At 30.5% G+C, this 16,575-nt stretch overlaps 1 protein-coding gene across 1 annotated transcript in view; it reads right to left on the bottom strand.

Annotated features, from left to right (window-relative positions):
- The window catches only part of LOC145312396 (death-associated protein kinase 1-like), a 463,414-nt gene that overhangs the window by 234,918 nt on the left and 211,921 nt on the right, over window positions 1-16,575 (bottom strand). Inside the window, exons 5-6 of the mRNA XM_080151633.1 lie at window positions 6,256-6,393; window positions 2,459-2,499 (exon numbers count right to left, since the gene is read on the bottom strand). Of these exons, the coding sequence (XP_080007759.1) occupies window positions 2,459-2,499; window positions 6,256-6,393 (179 nt within the window). The remainder of the gene's footprint in view (window positions 1-2,458; window positions 2,500-6,255; window positions 6,394-16,575) is intronic.

Here is a 16,575-nt window from a genome sequence, read left to right as displayed (position 1 = left end):
TTCACTTTATAGGCCGGTCATGTCTTATTATATTTATCTTAAAATAGGGTCCTTAGAGTGGTTTAAGGCTATTTTCCTAATCTCCCCAACCCTTACCAGATGATATTAATTATCAGTATATTTTTTCAGAAAAACCCATTTCATTTTCACTATCAGAGAAAAAACCTAAGGTAATAAAAATTGATATGGTGAACAGAGAGATACATCATGATGAATATAAAAGTCCTTGTTTTCATGTAAAAGTAATTTTGCTTAAAATATTGCACACTAGCTGCTTTAGTCCCATTACAGTGCTGTGCTTGTTAACCGTTTATACATTCAAGCAAAAATACCTGCTAATATAATATTTTTTTTCAGTTTGGCCTTGAAACCGATTAATATCCGCTGAATTAGAACCGGATCCTGCCATACTAAACAATCATGTATAGCATTGTATTATATCAAGTTTTCTACTAATATCAAAAATTAAAAATCATAAAGTTAATATCACATTTGTTAGCCAGGGCCTTCGGCCTCTCAAGGCTAACAAAACGGTCTGTTATACAATGCAATAAATATCTATTAAACATTAGGAAAACTTCTTAAAGATAAACTTATTTCTAAATATACTCAATTTTAATTTTAGATTAATGCAAAGTATTTTCAAAGATGATACATAAATTTTGACTACAATAATTTTTTTACTTTGTCTTTACATATTAGAGACACTAACTTCATGTATTACAAATTCATATGATTAAAACGCCATCTGATTTGTTAGAAATTTTCTTGATAAAAATACATTTTTTTGCAGACTTTTTGCATATTTCTACGGGCGTCGCGCATTGGACCACTTGCTGCGATATTGATTAAAATCGACAACGTTAATTGCTAAAGCCATTAATTTGCAAGTCTTCACATTGGCATGGCACATAGCTACATGGAAATGGATAGGAATTCTCAAGAAGAAGAAAAACATTAGTTAAAGGGTTAGGTGGTATTTATTCACAAAGTGCCAGATGTGCACCGACAACAACCTCACCTATATTTTTTGATAAGTGGGGGGGGGGGGGGGCGAGGGCTATCCCTAAACCTTACATGACCTAAAGTAATAAGCAAACAATGAAATCCTTTCCCTTTCCCCTTTTTTCAATTTATTCAAAAAATAAGGGGGGTTATCAGTGTTCAACATAGTACTTTGTCTAAAAGCACCGATAAGACTCCTAAATCTGTATGTTAAACAAATTGTCAAAGTTCTAAACCAACTAGAGAGAGTTTTCATTACAAATTACTTTGTTACTTTAAATTAGCTTTAACAAAAGTTGTGAATAATATTGTGTACTATGACATTTTGCAATTCATAATTTTTTACCTATTATTCAGTTGTGTTGTAATACAATAATAAATTGGTAATTATATTTTAGAAACACAATTCCTTTCCCTGCACAAATAAGGACATGTTTTACAATAGATTTTTAATAGACTGCCATAATTATCCATTTTTTCCAAAGAAAAATTTTTAATGATGCTTTGACATACATTATTAATAAAATTGTGTTTCTAGGTTTCATTGTAATTTCTTTAAAAACTATTTTTAAGATACGGAACTTAATTAAGTTTCAACTTTTATATAGGAACGTATATTAGATTTTTAATTGTCAAATTGAATGTTAATTCATTAAGATGATTACTTTACTTAAACAATGAAATCAATCAAAATATGCATTCTATCTAAGTAACTCTATTGCTTAGACTTGAAACATTTTAAAACATGTAGAAATAAAGGTATTCTATTTCTATTCATGTAGAACAATAAATACACACACGTTTTTGCTCTAAATATATTTTAAGAAAAAAATCCAGAATTTATTTTGGATAGAAGACGAGAAATTCAATAATTACATTACAATTTACAGAACATCTCAACGGATGGACAGGACAATGTGTCGTAAAACAAAGGTAATCATTGGTAAAGTAAACCAGTCAGGGCTCGAAAGCCACGCGTCTGCCGCCTGTAAGCCTCAAGGAAATCAATATTTTACAATCCAAAAAATCAGCTGGAACTCTGAACCTGACCTAAATATGGCAATTTCAAAGCTTTAAAACAGTTTTAATTTTGAGGCTTAGTCGCAGATGCCTAGCCATGGAAAACTTTCAAAATAATTTAAGATTTTTATTATGTAGTAGCTACGCGAAAATAACGTTTGCCTTTTGTTGTGACTAATGGACAGACTGACAGACATTTAAATCATAGAGTTGCTTTACTCAAATTTACCTTTGATATTGTTTGTTGCTTCATCTTAGTTCTTTTTCTCCACACAAAACAATTAAAAACTGATTTTTAACTATAATCTATAATCTAATATACTAATTACATGCAGAAAAAATAAATACACATATCAAGCGACTTTTTACTCATGTGGATTTTTCAAAAACGGATTTGCGGATTTTTTGTTTGCAAAAATTATTTTGTACTTACAATTCGAGGACAAGGATAACATACACCCCATTCTCGTACACCTAAAAATAAATAGCTATTTATTGCATCGTATTAGAGACAGCTCTCCGCGGATATTAAAATGAAAAATTATGAAATTAAAACCAGTATTGTTAGACCCGAGGTTATATTTCAACATTCGAAGAAAAAAAAATTCAGTATGGATGAGAACCAGTTTTAATCCGGTGCAGTGTATATTAATCGGTTTCGAACCTATAAATACTGGAAATTTTATTATCAACCTATCTTATAACAGAAGAAGTAGAATATCGTTTTTTCTATTTGTCATCTAAGATATGCGAAACGGCTTGTGTAATGGGATAAAATTGCATATCCTCTCAAATTAATCCACAAAAATATGCCACAAGTAAAAAATTTGAAATCTGTATGTATGAAGTTGATAAACATTAACCAAAATAATATAATTTTTAAGATAAATTAAATCAAGTTTTTGTTTACGGAGCCTTGCAGAATTATTTATTTTAACTTGATACACAATGCCATCGAAGGTGATTTGACTTTTGTGTCAGAACCTGAATTGGGACATAGTGCATTTCATTACCCTAGGTTAGGTAACTTCATTTCACTTTTCAATAAAATCTAAAATGCAGCCGTTTTTGCAGGAGGTACCATTTTCTGTGAAAATTTTAGAGGAAAATTAAACAGTTTTTAGTTAATTTCTACTTCTATTTTCAACTGAAGAAAAAATCCTTTTGTGTATATACAGAATCATTGTTGTTACTTAATCTTATCAAAAAAAAATTTAAAAAACTAACCCATAATAGCCGATTTTTCATTTTGTTCAATATGGGTAAAATAAAAATATTACCATCTCCAAAGGGTTAAAATAAAAATTTCAAAGCTCTAGAATGTTGTTCATCGAAAATAAATAGCAGTTTATAAGGACTTTTTGCATCCATCTTCTCATTTAACAGGGAAAAAAAACAAAAATAGAATCTATTTTTTCAGTGTTGACATAAAAAAGCATTTGATAAAAAACTATAAATAATAATATTTTTTTAGAGTGCTAAAAGGAAATACAGACTATTCAGTCTTTACCTCTGACATTGAAATAGATGTAAAAAAAGTCAATTTAGTATAGCAGCCAATTAAAATAAATTTTCTTATGGAAATTCTCATCAGAGCATTACTGATAAACCAAGGTCTTATTGGATAACATACTAAATGCTCCTTTAAAAATTTGTATTCTATGAGAAAATCATATTTTCAAACGGACATTTCAAATTAAACAGTAGCTTCAAGTGACTAGCTATTCCCAGAGTGAGAGATACCAATGTTTATTACACTAGTCCTTAAATTTTTACAATCATGTTTCTTATTCGTTGGTTTAACAACTTTGAGGACTTTTTTAATTGGTTAGTTTATTAAGTTGACTGTTCAAACGTTTCAACCACTAATCTTAAGCTCCAAAGAAGGTAGTTTTGTGTTTCAATATTGGGGATGTACATCAATTTATTGGCCTTTGTCTTATCCCTTTAGATCCATGAGTTGTTCTACCCTTTGACTTTAGGGCGATGTTGATCTTGAAAATAGTCTAAAACCACACCAAAATAAAAGTGAAACCAAGTTGGACCAGCGATTTCCGAGAATTTTGGATACAGACAAAAAAACCTTAGTACTGTATGTCTATTAGAATGACAAGATTGAATGTTTAATTTCTATTTTATAGGTAAAATTGTCTTTCTAACTCACGCTCTCTTATGCTCCCTCTCTCTCTCTTTGTTTCTCTGTCTCTTTCTCTCTCTATTCAAGGGAGATAAAAGGGAAATGCAGTTCTTCATAAAATGTTGTTTCATGGGGTTGTATACATCCCCTTCTGCACGCTTATGATCCAAAATATTGCAGACTATATTGTAAAATACCCTTTTTCCAAAATGATCATGTTTATGGGTTGCACTTGTTTTTGAGAGAAGGCATTTCCCCTACTTTTACTATAAATACCGCTCATCTGACATAGCAGCAGTAGGTCTTTATTTTGTCTTTTGATTCAAAGGGATGGGGAAATTCCTAAAATCATTCCGGGACCAGGTAAAAGCAGTTAGTGAAAGGTTAGTAGAATAAAACCTTCCATCACATTTTCTACCGAATCCAACTTTTGAATAATATAGTTTAAATTAAGCGACACTTTTCAAGTTTGAGAGTATAAACAAGAATTATTTATAAATCAATCTACATTTCTAATTATATACTGCCATGCTAGTCATATATATGTCAAGTTAAAATTCAAAAACTTTTTTATTCTTTATCTTAATTATTTAAAGATTAAATAGATTCTACTTTTTAAAAGCTACTCTATAATTTGAAATGTCCATTTGAAAACAAGGTTTTCTTATAGAATACAGAATACATAGAATCTTTTTACAAAGGAGCATTTAGTATGTTATCTAATAAGTCCTTGGTTTATCAGTAATGCTTTGGTGAAAATTTTGTAAACAAATTATCATAATTGTCTGCTATAATAAATAGATTTTTTTACATCTAAGTAAATGTCAGAGGTAAAGTTGAATAGTCTGTATTACTTTTTTGCACTTTTAAAAAAAATTATTATTCATATTTTTAAATAAATGCTTTTTTTATGTCAACACTGAAAAAATAGATTCTATTTTTGTTTTTTTTTTCCTGTTAAATGAGAAGATGGATGCCAAAAGTCCTTATAAACTGCTATTTATTTTCGATGAACAACATTTTAGAGCTTTGAAATTTTTATTTTAACCCTTTGGAAGTGGTAATATTTTTATTTTACCCATATTGAACAAAATGAAAAATCGGCTTTTATGGGTTAGTTTTTAAATTTTTTTTTTGATAAGATTAAGTAACAACAATGATTCTGTATATACACAAAAGGATTTTTTCTTCAGTTGAAAATAGAAGTAGAAATTAACTAAAAACTGTTTAATTTTCCTCTAAAATTTTCACAGAAAATGGTACCTCCTGCAAAAACGGCTGCATTTTAGATTTTATTGAAAAGTGAAATGAAGTTACTTAACCTAGGGTAATGAAATGCACTATGTCCCAATTCAGGTTCTGACACAAAAGTCAAATCACCTTTACGTCCCTAATAGTTATTTAGCGCATCGTATTATAGACAGCTTTATAGACAGATATTAAAATAAAATATTTAATCCTCGGGGCTAACAAAACTGGTACTTATTTTGTGATTTTTATCTTAATATTCGTGCGAAATTGTCTATAATACCTAATGGTTTTAGCATGGCTGAGAACCGGTTCTAACCCAGCGGATAACAATCGGTTTCGAAGTCAGACTGGAAAGTAAGTTAAAAAGTAGGAATTTTACAATGCTTACTTAGTTATATTTAATTTTTATATTCGCATTACTTTTCTTTCGTCCTTTATTTCTGGTTAAAGCTGAAACTTTATTGCGAGATTTTCTTATTTGCTATATATAAGTCAGAAAAATGTTTATGAAATAGCGCAGATTCCCTATAGAGTAGGTTATATATCCGATTCCTCTTTCGGTTTAAAATCTTTTTCATGCATGTAACAGGGTGTCTATCTGTCTGTCTATTTTTGCAGCGCAAGATCTTGCTAACCGGTAAACCGAAGAGGGTTCTTATTTACAGTGATTTTTTTAAATATGGAAACGCTCATTACTAATTTGGTGTAAAGCACCCTCCATCCTTTAGAGGGAAGTTGTAAGGTCGACTCCGAACCCCTTCGTGCAAGTGCCCAAAGGGCGTAGCGTAGGGAAATCTGCTATTTGGTCGGTCAGTTTAAAATCTAATCAATAATAAACTTACTTGATGTAGGTAGATAATATTTTCATGTTCCATCTCGGCCAGGATGTAGATCTCCTTCTCAATATCCTCCATGGCCACGCCCCTCCTACTCGACTCCACCCTCTTCTTCTTGATATACTTGGCAGCATACTCGTTTCTATTCGCACCAAACAATCAACACCAGTTCAAATTTAAGGATATAAAATATTTTTTTTAGAAGAAATGCCATGCATTTAAGTATATATATCTAATCTTTTTATTATTATTGATGTTGCATCAGATTTTCATGTAATCTTATAAAGTTAAAATAACGATACCTAGTGGCGGAACCACAATACAGTTTAGATGAAGTCCAAGCCTTAAAAATAATGATGTGCATAAAATGTGAGTCATGTGCAACCCTTTTTGTTCTATGTTTAAACATTTCAGCAGCTAAACAAGAACAATAATGTCCATAAGAAGTGAAGCAATAACAAGTTTTAAAAAAGCTTTTTTATATAAGTAAACTTAAACTGAAGGTGTTTTGTAATGACATATGTAGAATGTCCTATGCAAATTAAGTATCCGATTGCTTTTTTATTGCAAATTTGTTGCAAAAATTGTTAAACACCACTTTTCTTTCTAAATAGCATTCTTTATTTGAACAGTTGGAGATCAAATACATTAGGGAAAAGAACAAATAATCAGAATAATACAAGAATTTATACATATCTTTTTTTTTAGAAAACATGCTCCTCATATTATTTTTACAATTATTTATTTTTGACAGTATAAATATGATTTTGCTTAATATGCTTGTTTTGTTAAAACAAGGACAATATTGCCCATTTGTAAAGCAGCATAGACAAATATAATACTAGAGGAAATGGCCAATCGTTAGTTTCCCTTAAAGTGTCAAGTCTAGCGCAGGAACTTCAACTTCCCCAACCCCTTCCCAACAACCATTTTTAGAAATAAGGTAGGGGTAGGTTTTTTTTGTGTATTACTGTAGATCTTGTTAGGTTAGGTTAGGTTAAATTAGGTATAAAGTATCCCTGCAGGTTTATGCAAATATCTTGTTTGACATACTTTGATTTATGTTTTAATAAAGAGTAGCCTTTCTTGTTAACATTCTTATATATGAAAGTTTGCCACAAAAAAACTTTAATCTACGCTAATTCTAAATTTGTTTAAGGAGTATTTATCGTTTTCTCTGCAAAAAAAGAGCATACACATTCACACACAAACATTGTCACAAACACACAGACACTTAGATTCAGGGTGGCATCAGAGACCAGCGTGAGTCCATGAGGTATTTTTTGCCCCTAAATCGTGTTCCATTTGTGACAAATATGACAGTGGGTCCTAGTACTATACTGAGGCTAATAGTTACAATTTTTTTATTGTTTAGCTTAGACCCTCATTGAAACTTAACTTTTGCCATTATGATAGAAATAAATGAAATCTTAGATATTGTTTAAGTTTACCTTATTTTCTTTACCCAAATAAAATTTAATTTAAAAACTTAACATATAAATTAAAAAATGATAAAGTCTAAGCAAAAACAACTTTTTCACAAAGGTTTTTGCAATATTCAAATAGTTTTTGCAATATTCAAATAGTTTCTCAGATGGTCAAAAATAACACCCTGGGAAATCTCAAAATATACTGTGCGACAATTTATGGAAGCCCTCTGGTGGTTAAATGATATAGTTGCAACACGCCTCAATAATACATAGAGTTAGAATAGACTGTCCTCTTGCGGTTAAATAATATAGTTGCAGCACGCCTCAATAATATATAGAGTTAGAATAGACTGTCCTATTGTGGTTAACTTATATACTTGCAGCATGCCACAAAATATACAGAGTTAGGATAGAGTGTCCTATTGTGGTTAAATTATATACTTGCAGCAAAATATATAGAGTTAGAATAGACTGTCCTATTGTGGTTAAATGCTATAGTTGCGGCATACCTCAATAATATATAGAGTAAGAATAGACTGTCCTATTTTGGTTAAATGCTATAGTTGCAGCATACCTCAATAATATATAGAGTTAGAATAGACTGTCCTATTGTGGTTAAATGCTATAGTTGCAGCATACCTTAATAATATATAGAGTCGGAATAGACTGTCCTATTGTGTTTAAATGCTATAGTTGCAGCATACCTCAATAATGTTTAGAGTTAGAACAGAGTGTCCTATTGTGGTTAAATTATATACTTGCAGCATACCTCAATAATATAAAGAATTAGAATAGAGTGTCCTATTGTGGTTAAATAATTGGTGGTTACAGAACGCCTTAGAAATAATTAAGATCACACAAATTACCAAAGTGAGCACTGAAAAACTCTTCTGTTTTGAACAAAAGGGAATTTGTAGTTTTGGGTTTAGGTACCAAGCAGGATTTTGGCTAGGGCCTCTCGCAGTTTATCATTAGCAGTATGGGTGAGACTTGAACCTGAAACCTCATTGACAGCTAGTTAACAACTCTCCTCATCGTTTTAAGTTGATTCTTTTAAAGCTCAAGCACCCAGTAGTATATTATGCATCATTAGATGTAGTTCACTGATTGCATAGTTTTGCAGCGCATATGAATACAAAGAAAACCTGTATTTAATGTGTCTGCAACTAATTGGTCTGATGTGAGCAATAAGGGCGGCAACTAAATGATCCAAAGTGCACATTAGTAGAACACGTTCTTCATGTATCTGCACATTTGGGTCCCCCAGGAATACTTGTACTAGAAATATGTATACACAGGGTGGCCACCAAATAACTTTAGGACAAGATTAATTAAATTAGGGACATGCTGTAGATGGAACCCAGTAATAGTGTCGGACTGACTATGACGTAAAAACAAAATTAGCCAATGAGAGGCCATTATTGACCAACTGTAAAATTTATAGTGGCCAATCATTAGCGAATTTTTTTTTTACGTCATAATCAGTCAGACACTTTTACTGGGTTCCTGTAGATGTAGAGGGTTATCAACATACCCCCCCCCCCCTCACAATTGAAATCATTGGGTTATAAAATCTCACAATAAAGCTACACCTTTCAACTACCTCACACAAGTGGCTGAAACTCCTAAAAAAACAAGGGGGGAGGGGGATGCTGGGATTAAAAGTCAAACCCGTCTTCTACAACAACAACATTTATATCCTGAAGTGACTCAAAATTTATTCTTAAATTATTTACTGACTTTTGTTTTAGGTAATCAAAAATCTTAAGATGTTTATATTTGTGTATAGTTAGACACCCTCTCAACACGATCCCCTGATAGTTTAACAAGAATCTACACTGGGAGTTTCTCTGTTTAGTTTTTGTTTGTCAAATGGCTTGACATGTTACTTCTCATTAATCATTACAAACATTCTTTTTTACTTTATCCATAACAAGATATTAATATTAGATTTTTTTAGATTGAGAAATTTGGAATTATGGCCATAAGAAGCGCAATTATGAACAGTAAATAATAAAAACAATTGCAGGTACTATCACTTAATTAATATTTTAACACTCCTGCGTTTGTCGTGTAAACACAATTCCAATAGATAAATTTATGTTTTATAAAATTATGATATAAAATATTTTTAAAAATCCGCCAATAAGGAAGAACTTATTGCTATCAGACTTATATTACTGATTCAAAATCAATAATGTTTCAAGTTAATTTAATTAGTGTTCATTGTAATTAGTATGTACAATGATAGATGTATAGACAATCATGTCTGCAGGTTATCTTAATAAAGATTAGAGTTATTGCCAACTCAACAAACATGGACACCTAAGTCCATTACTTAAAATACAACAAATGACAATTAAATTAGTTTTAGTGTATAAATGTTTTATTTAATTTAATATTTAACTGTTTAGTGGAAAAAGTTTATCTTATTTTCAAACTATTCAAACTGCTAAGGTTAGTATATTGTTTTTTTTAGATTTTAGGTATCAAACTTTTTTAACTAATAAAGTTAATGAAGAAAAAAATAAGTTAAGTATCGAACTATAACTATTTGAACTTCTTAGGTTAGTTTTATTTCAAATGAAGTATATTACTATTTAAACTGCAAAGGTGTGTGGAGACAAAGTTAATAAAATTTTAAGCATTAAACTATTAGAACTGCAAAGGAGAGTAGAGACAAAGTTAATCAAATTTTAAGTATCGAACTATTAGAAAACCAAAGATGAGTGGAGGAAAAGTTAATAAAATTTTAAGTATCGAACTATTTGAACTGCAAAGGTGAGTGTAGACAAGGTTAATTGCCACTGATAAGAAGACTGACAAACACGAAAATGTTGCAAAACAAATATTCAAGGTACAGGATTTGTACACTTTGTACACAAATAAATAAATCTCTAATACAAAGTAGAACAATATATGTCTGCTCACCTGTTTGTCAATTTGTCTGTCCTTTTCTTTGTCCGTCTAAAGCTTAAGATCTTGGTAACCGCTGAACAGATTGGGCTCTACTCTTCAGGGAATATACCTGCTAGTTATGTGATGGTTTTAACCTATTATACTTTGGTTAGGATCCTTCCCACCACTCCCATTTTTTATTTTGTCATTTAGAGTATTACCCCTTACCGTTTTATTCTGCAAAGAATTTAAAGAGATAGCATTAAGTTTACGGTAAGAAAATGGTCAATACTAACGAGCAGAAACGAACAAAGTAATCCTACTTTTTATGATTATGCAATGTATAAAATATTAATGCTTATTTTCAACTTATTTTATAAGCTTTGAAAATGATGGTTATCTGATCATTTCAAAAAGTTTTTTTTGTGGTAGTATTTATATAAAACAGAAAAATTTAATTATTTGATATCTTAAAATCAAGTTCTCTCAAAAAGACTCTCCTAGTATATTATGAATATAATTGAATGATATTAAATAATAGATAATCTACCAAATAATTTTTAATCGGTCCTTTCAGGTACATATTTTCAACATATACAAGAGCGAGTGGGTGAGGTCATCCCATCCAAGAAATCCAAAATTTTCATTAACTTTTTTCTCAAAGTGAAGTTTGGGTTGATTTTACTTTAAGCTTTAAAACTTAAAATTTCTTGCTAAAAGATATAAACACCATTTAAAAGTTCAAAGAAGGATTGTTAATAATTGTTGTTGCTTAAATTAACATTGTTTTCTCCAGTCGTAAAAAATTCAAACAAAAAATCTTCCTGTCCGCTTCATGACATGTCTTATATGTGCCTACAAAGTAAGCTAAAATTAAATTAATATGAGAGCACTTAAAAAAAAGAATTATCCAAAAGTAAGTAGTTGTATTTTGTTGCTTATGTTCTTTCTAATATATGCAGCATAGATATTAAGCTATAAAAGTTGGAAAGAATATTAATGCATATTTTAGTTCTGAAATCAACATATATTTTTAAGATTTTCTAGTTAATACAATTTTTATAAAATTATTTATTTTACGTCGATAAACAACAAATTACTAGACTTATTTTTTTATAAGCTTTTATTCAAAGCTAATATACAATGTCGTCTTCGTCAAATGTGATTGGTTGTAGAAATAATTTCTGGGCTCTGATTGGTTGAGATGTATTGTATTCGTCTGCTAACCAAATGTAAACAAACAAATAATTAATCCTTATTACATAAAAACAAGGTTTTTTTAAATGTCCGTTCAGATCCGCTAACCACTTAACAGATTTTTCCATTTAAAATAGAGTTTATATGGAAGTATGTATTGAAAGGTATCTTTTGCCATTGATATAACAAAATAACAAGATTTAATCTATCAATTAATTAGAAACTTCCTTTTAGTAGTAGCAAAGCTATTACATGTATGTTCGTCTGTTTATACTAAACAATTGTTTTTCGATGCTTCTATAATTATATTCTGTAATTATTCTCTAATTTGTGTACGTCCTTCTGATCTGTCAATTAACATTTGGCCAGCTTATTATATATAATTCTGTTAATAAACTTCTTTTTAGTAGTAGTGAAGGTATAACTAGCTTATGTCTGTCTGACTTATCAACTCTGTAGAAACTTCTTTTAAGTCGTAGCGAGGATATAATGTAATTAGTATGTGTATGTATGTCTGTCTGACCTTCTATGTGCGTCAGTCTGACATGATGTAACAAATTTTTAGAATATACCTTTCAGTATAAGCGTAGCTGTTCTTTTATTAGCTTATGTCTTTGCATCCATCTGATCTATCAATTTAAAGTTGGCCAACATATTATTTATTATTGTGCTTGGAAACTTCCTTTTAGTAGAAGCAAAGCTATTCTATAACTAGCCTCTGTCTGTATGTCCGTCTGACTTATCAACTATGTAGAAACATCATTAAAGTCGTGGCAAAGCTGTTATATAATTAGTTTATTTATGTACGTCCGTCTGACCTACTATGCAAGCCTTATTAGCCTAAACGCTAACTTGGTATGGTTCTCCTTTACACAGTGAAGCTTCTTACAAGTCCAAGAAAGGTTTATAACCATTTTGAGGAGAGTACCTCCACCTTCCCAGAAGATATCACCCTTAAAAATGAGTACTCCCCTTCAAAAAAATCTTTTCTTTTAAAACTAAAAGTGTGTCTAGGAACTTATCTCTTGGGAGGGTAGGGGTAGGATGTATTTGAAATAAATTTTTGCTGATGATATCCACAAAATTGTATAATTCTAACATTACCTAACCTAAGTTAACTTAAATTAAATTATGTATTGTGTCAGATTAGGTCTTAGTCATTTAGGTATTTAGGTCTTTGGTAGGGTTGGGTCTTTTAATTTGAAGGTATTTTGAAATTAAGTAGCAACAATAGATGTCAACCTTTGTGTCTATCTGTCTGTGTGTACCAATAACCACCGAACCAAAATGGTTTTACTTTACAGTAATGCTTTCACAGGGGGTCAGGGGGTTAACTGTTTTAATTCTTATTTCTATTAAGTCTTGTGATGGTTTTAAGCTATTTTTTAGCAATCTCCATCCCCTTTCAAATAAAGAGCTCCTAATTGCTTGGGGCTAGGCACCGCCACTAGTTTAAAATGAATTTCTGTTATTTATGTGTCAATAATATATTCCCTTTGCTATAGAGTTCGGTTGTCTGACAGTCTTATTTTTTGAGCTTCGCTTTTCTGAATGTTATGTTCTTGTTAATAGCAAGTAAGGTGTGTAAAGTTATTTTTTTGTCGGGGGGGGGGGGGCGTGATAGGATCCTCCCCACCAAAATCTTCCTGTTTGGCCAAACCCCCATTAATCATCTTCTACTGCCCCTAATTATAATGAATGTAACTTTATTTTAATTTTTTTTAAAAATCAGGGGGGGGGAGTGGGGGGTATAGGTCCCCCACAAAAAAAAACCGCTGTAATACCCTGAATGCATGCGCCTGGATGCAATTTTAAATCTATTGTACAGCAAAGTTAATATTTCTTTTAAATACTAAAAAAATAAATCTTCAAATTAGTATAAAAACTAGCCATTTTTACTTAATTTTGTATACAATATATGAATGCATTTGCGCCCGCTGAAAAAATAAAAAGGTGCCTAAAAGATGTATGATGCATTCACCTAATATATGTTGATTAAGAATCCACTATATGCACATTAAAAATACGATTTTAGTGAAAAATTTTTATAGCTTAATAGATATAGTTAGCAGAGTACCTTGGTCAATAAACAGTAGCTACCTATTATCATGCAAACCGGGGACTTCAAAACAAAAAGGTATTGTAATCAGATAGTTGTTTGTCTGTTGTGTGATATTGCCTAATTTAACCAACAAACCTTGGACTTCATTATTGTAAGTTAATATCTCTAAAACAGCAAGACTGATTTAATAATGGTAATGAACACCAATATGTGAAAGAATAAATCAAAATTAAACTATGGAAGCTAATTAGATTAAATTTAATGCAACAAAATGCTGGAGCGTTGAAGTGGTAAAGATAATGTGCATAAATAGATGTAATATATCTAGATGGTCTATATACCCCCAAATTTATCAAACTAATAAAAAGATTCCATAATAGACAATCACTTTTACATTCAAGTTACACAAAAGACGATATTTTTCGAGGATATGATTTATATAAAAAATAACTTTATCCTAATGAATTCAACTATGAATAGCTAATTTATTAAAGGTTTTGTCATATGCTGCACTTTATACTAGGAATTTAATTTTTATTTGATATAGTTTACACAAAAAACAAGTTTTGTCTTATAGCTGACTCATTATGCGAACGAAATATAAAAAAATATGCTTTCCTACCAAAATTTTTAGACAATTTCAACCAATGACATGTCTAGAATGTACCTCCACTGTTTTCCTATTGGCTGATTTAGAGAATATTTTTATAGATTATCTCTATTGTGCACATGATAATTGGCGGTAGAGGAGCATAATTGCAATATTGTCTAGTTTCATATTCAGTGAACTGAGTGAGCAATTATGAGATTATATGATGGTGCCACTTTTTCTTTGCCAATTTTCCGTCTTTTACTTTAGCCAGAGGTACTTACTCAGGGAAGTAAAGATTAAGGATTATAGAACAACTAGATGGTAAATTGTATTGTGGAAACTGAACATGCTTGTAATATGTTGTGGCTATATTATACATAGACGTTACTCGGGATAAAGGGTTGTTTATCCACCTCAAACTTTTAAATCCCTCATTTTACCCAAAACTTTTTAAAATTTTAAAATACATTAGATTACTCCCCTCAAAACTTTGAAACCCCTCATTTCACTTTCCTCAAAATAAAAGGCTTGGAAAATTACCCAATCCTCCCACTAGTAAATGTACTAAATTTGTTTTATTGATATTGGTTGCTAGTAGTAAAGGTGTAATTTTGACAGTGGATAAAAAAATATTGCCAAAAATACATATAAAAACAAAATTGACAAAAACACACCCAATTTTTGTCAAATACACCGTGGTTGTATTTTTGCTAGTGGTAAAAGTGGCAGCACCCCGTCGACCTCCCCTTATTCAACTTTAGTTTTAAACAGAAAAAAAATAAAGGGGTCATTTTTTCTAAAGGCGATTTCTGGGATGGTGGTGGTACTCTCCCCCAAAATCGATATAAACCTTCCCAGGACCTATGTAAAGGTACACTAAAGGAGAACCATATTGGAGACAGACACAGATCGTGTTACTTTTACATAAGAATAAATTTGTACTCATGTACCCCTACTCCCTGTTGTAATCATATGGAATACTTTTCGCTCTGTCAAATTTTCAGCAACCTTTTCCTCTTACCCTTAATTGGCTAGCAAAAAATCTAGCAAAACACGTTAATTAACAGCTATGGGTTTACAGCCCATGATTTCCATGGAGTAGATGTAATAAAGGAGTGAACTACGACACAAAACACGCTAATAAATAGCTAAAATTTTATAACCAATGATTTCATAGAATTGATATGATAAATAAGAAACATTAAACGATCAAAATTACACCATGGAGTGTAGATAAAAAGAGGAAAAATATAGAATTAGATCAAAGATAAAATACCAATTATTTCATTAAGTAAAAAATTTAAGATAACAAGCTAAAGCGAAAAAATCATAAAATTAAAGCCTAAATTAACAAAGATAAATATATTTATTACATTTCTGTTTGAAACTTACTGAAGACTACTCTTTTAAAGATACTCCATGAAAGATAACCGTGTCATTATTTAATAACTCTGCAAGCTGTCAATCAAAATTTTGAAAAACTATATAAATTTTAGAGTAACCTTTAAAAGGTTTTCTTAGGAAAAGTTAAAAAGCTCTGTACTGGTTTTAAGATCCCTTTAACGAATAATTGAGTTCAGTGGCGCAGCTACTCTATAACACTTGTCTTCTGACAAAACCAGAATGCTTTAGCAGCATATAAAGATAGGAACTTTATAAATCATTATATTTTATATAAATTATTTAAAAAATCCTTTTTAAACAAGTCTTTATGTTCATCAAATTAATATTGCAAATGTTTTGTTATAATGTATGTAGAATATATGTTGATATTTTGACAGGAGAAATATTGTCGTCAATTTAGGTTGCTAACATGGAACTCATTTATTGGTCAGTTTGTTCATCAAGTAGGAGGGGAAGGGATATAATAGAGGGGGTGGATAGGTGTTTTGTTAATTAACATAGAAAACCTGGTAAAGAACCAAGTAATAATATATTCAATTATTTTTTGTTGTATTTATTGATATTATTTAGGATGGCCTTCTTATGGACAATTTTGTCATTGATTTAAAACCTCTTCATTTAATTTTAGAAAATACATAAGGATGATCTTTCTAAAATTATTCTAATATTTGATAATTTAATTGTTGACAAAAAGATTGGCAATATGCAATATTAGATGCTTTAAATTTGTTTATAAGATGTGT

Source organism: Acartia tonsa, chromosome 2 (assembly GCF_053477335.1).
Source record: "Acartia tonsa isolate MP-2025a chromosome 2, ASM5347733v1, whole genome shotgun sequence".
Taxonomy (NCBI): domain Eukaryota; kingdom Metazoa; phylum Arthropoda; class Copepoda; order Calanoida; family Acartiidae; genus Acartia; species Acartia tonsa.
The sequence above is the reverse complement of the archived record's forward strand: the minus strand, read 5'-3'. Positions and strand labels throughout refer to the sequence as shown.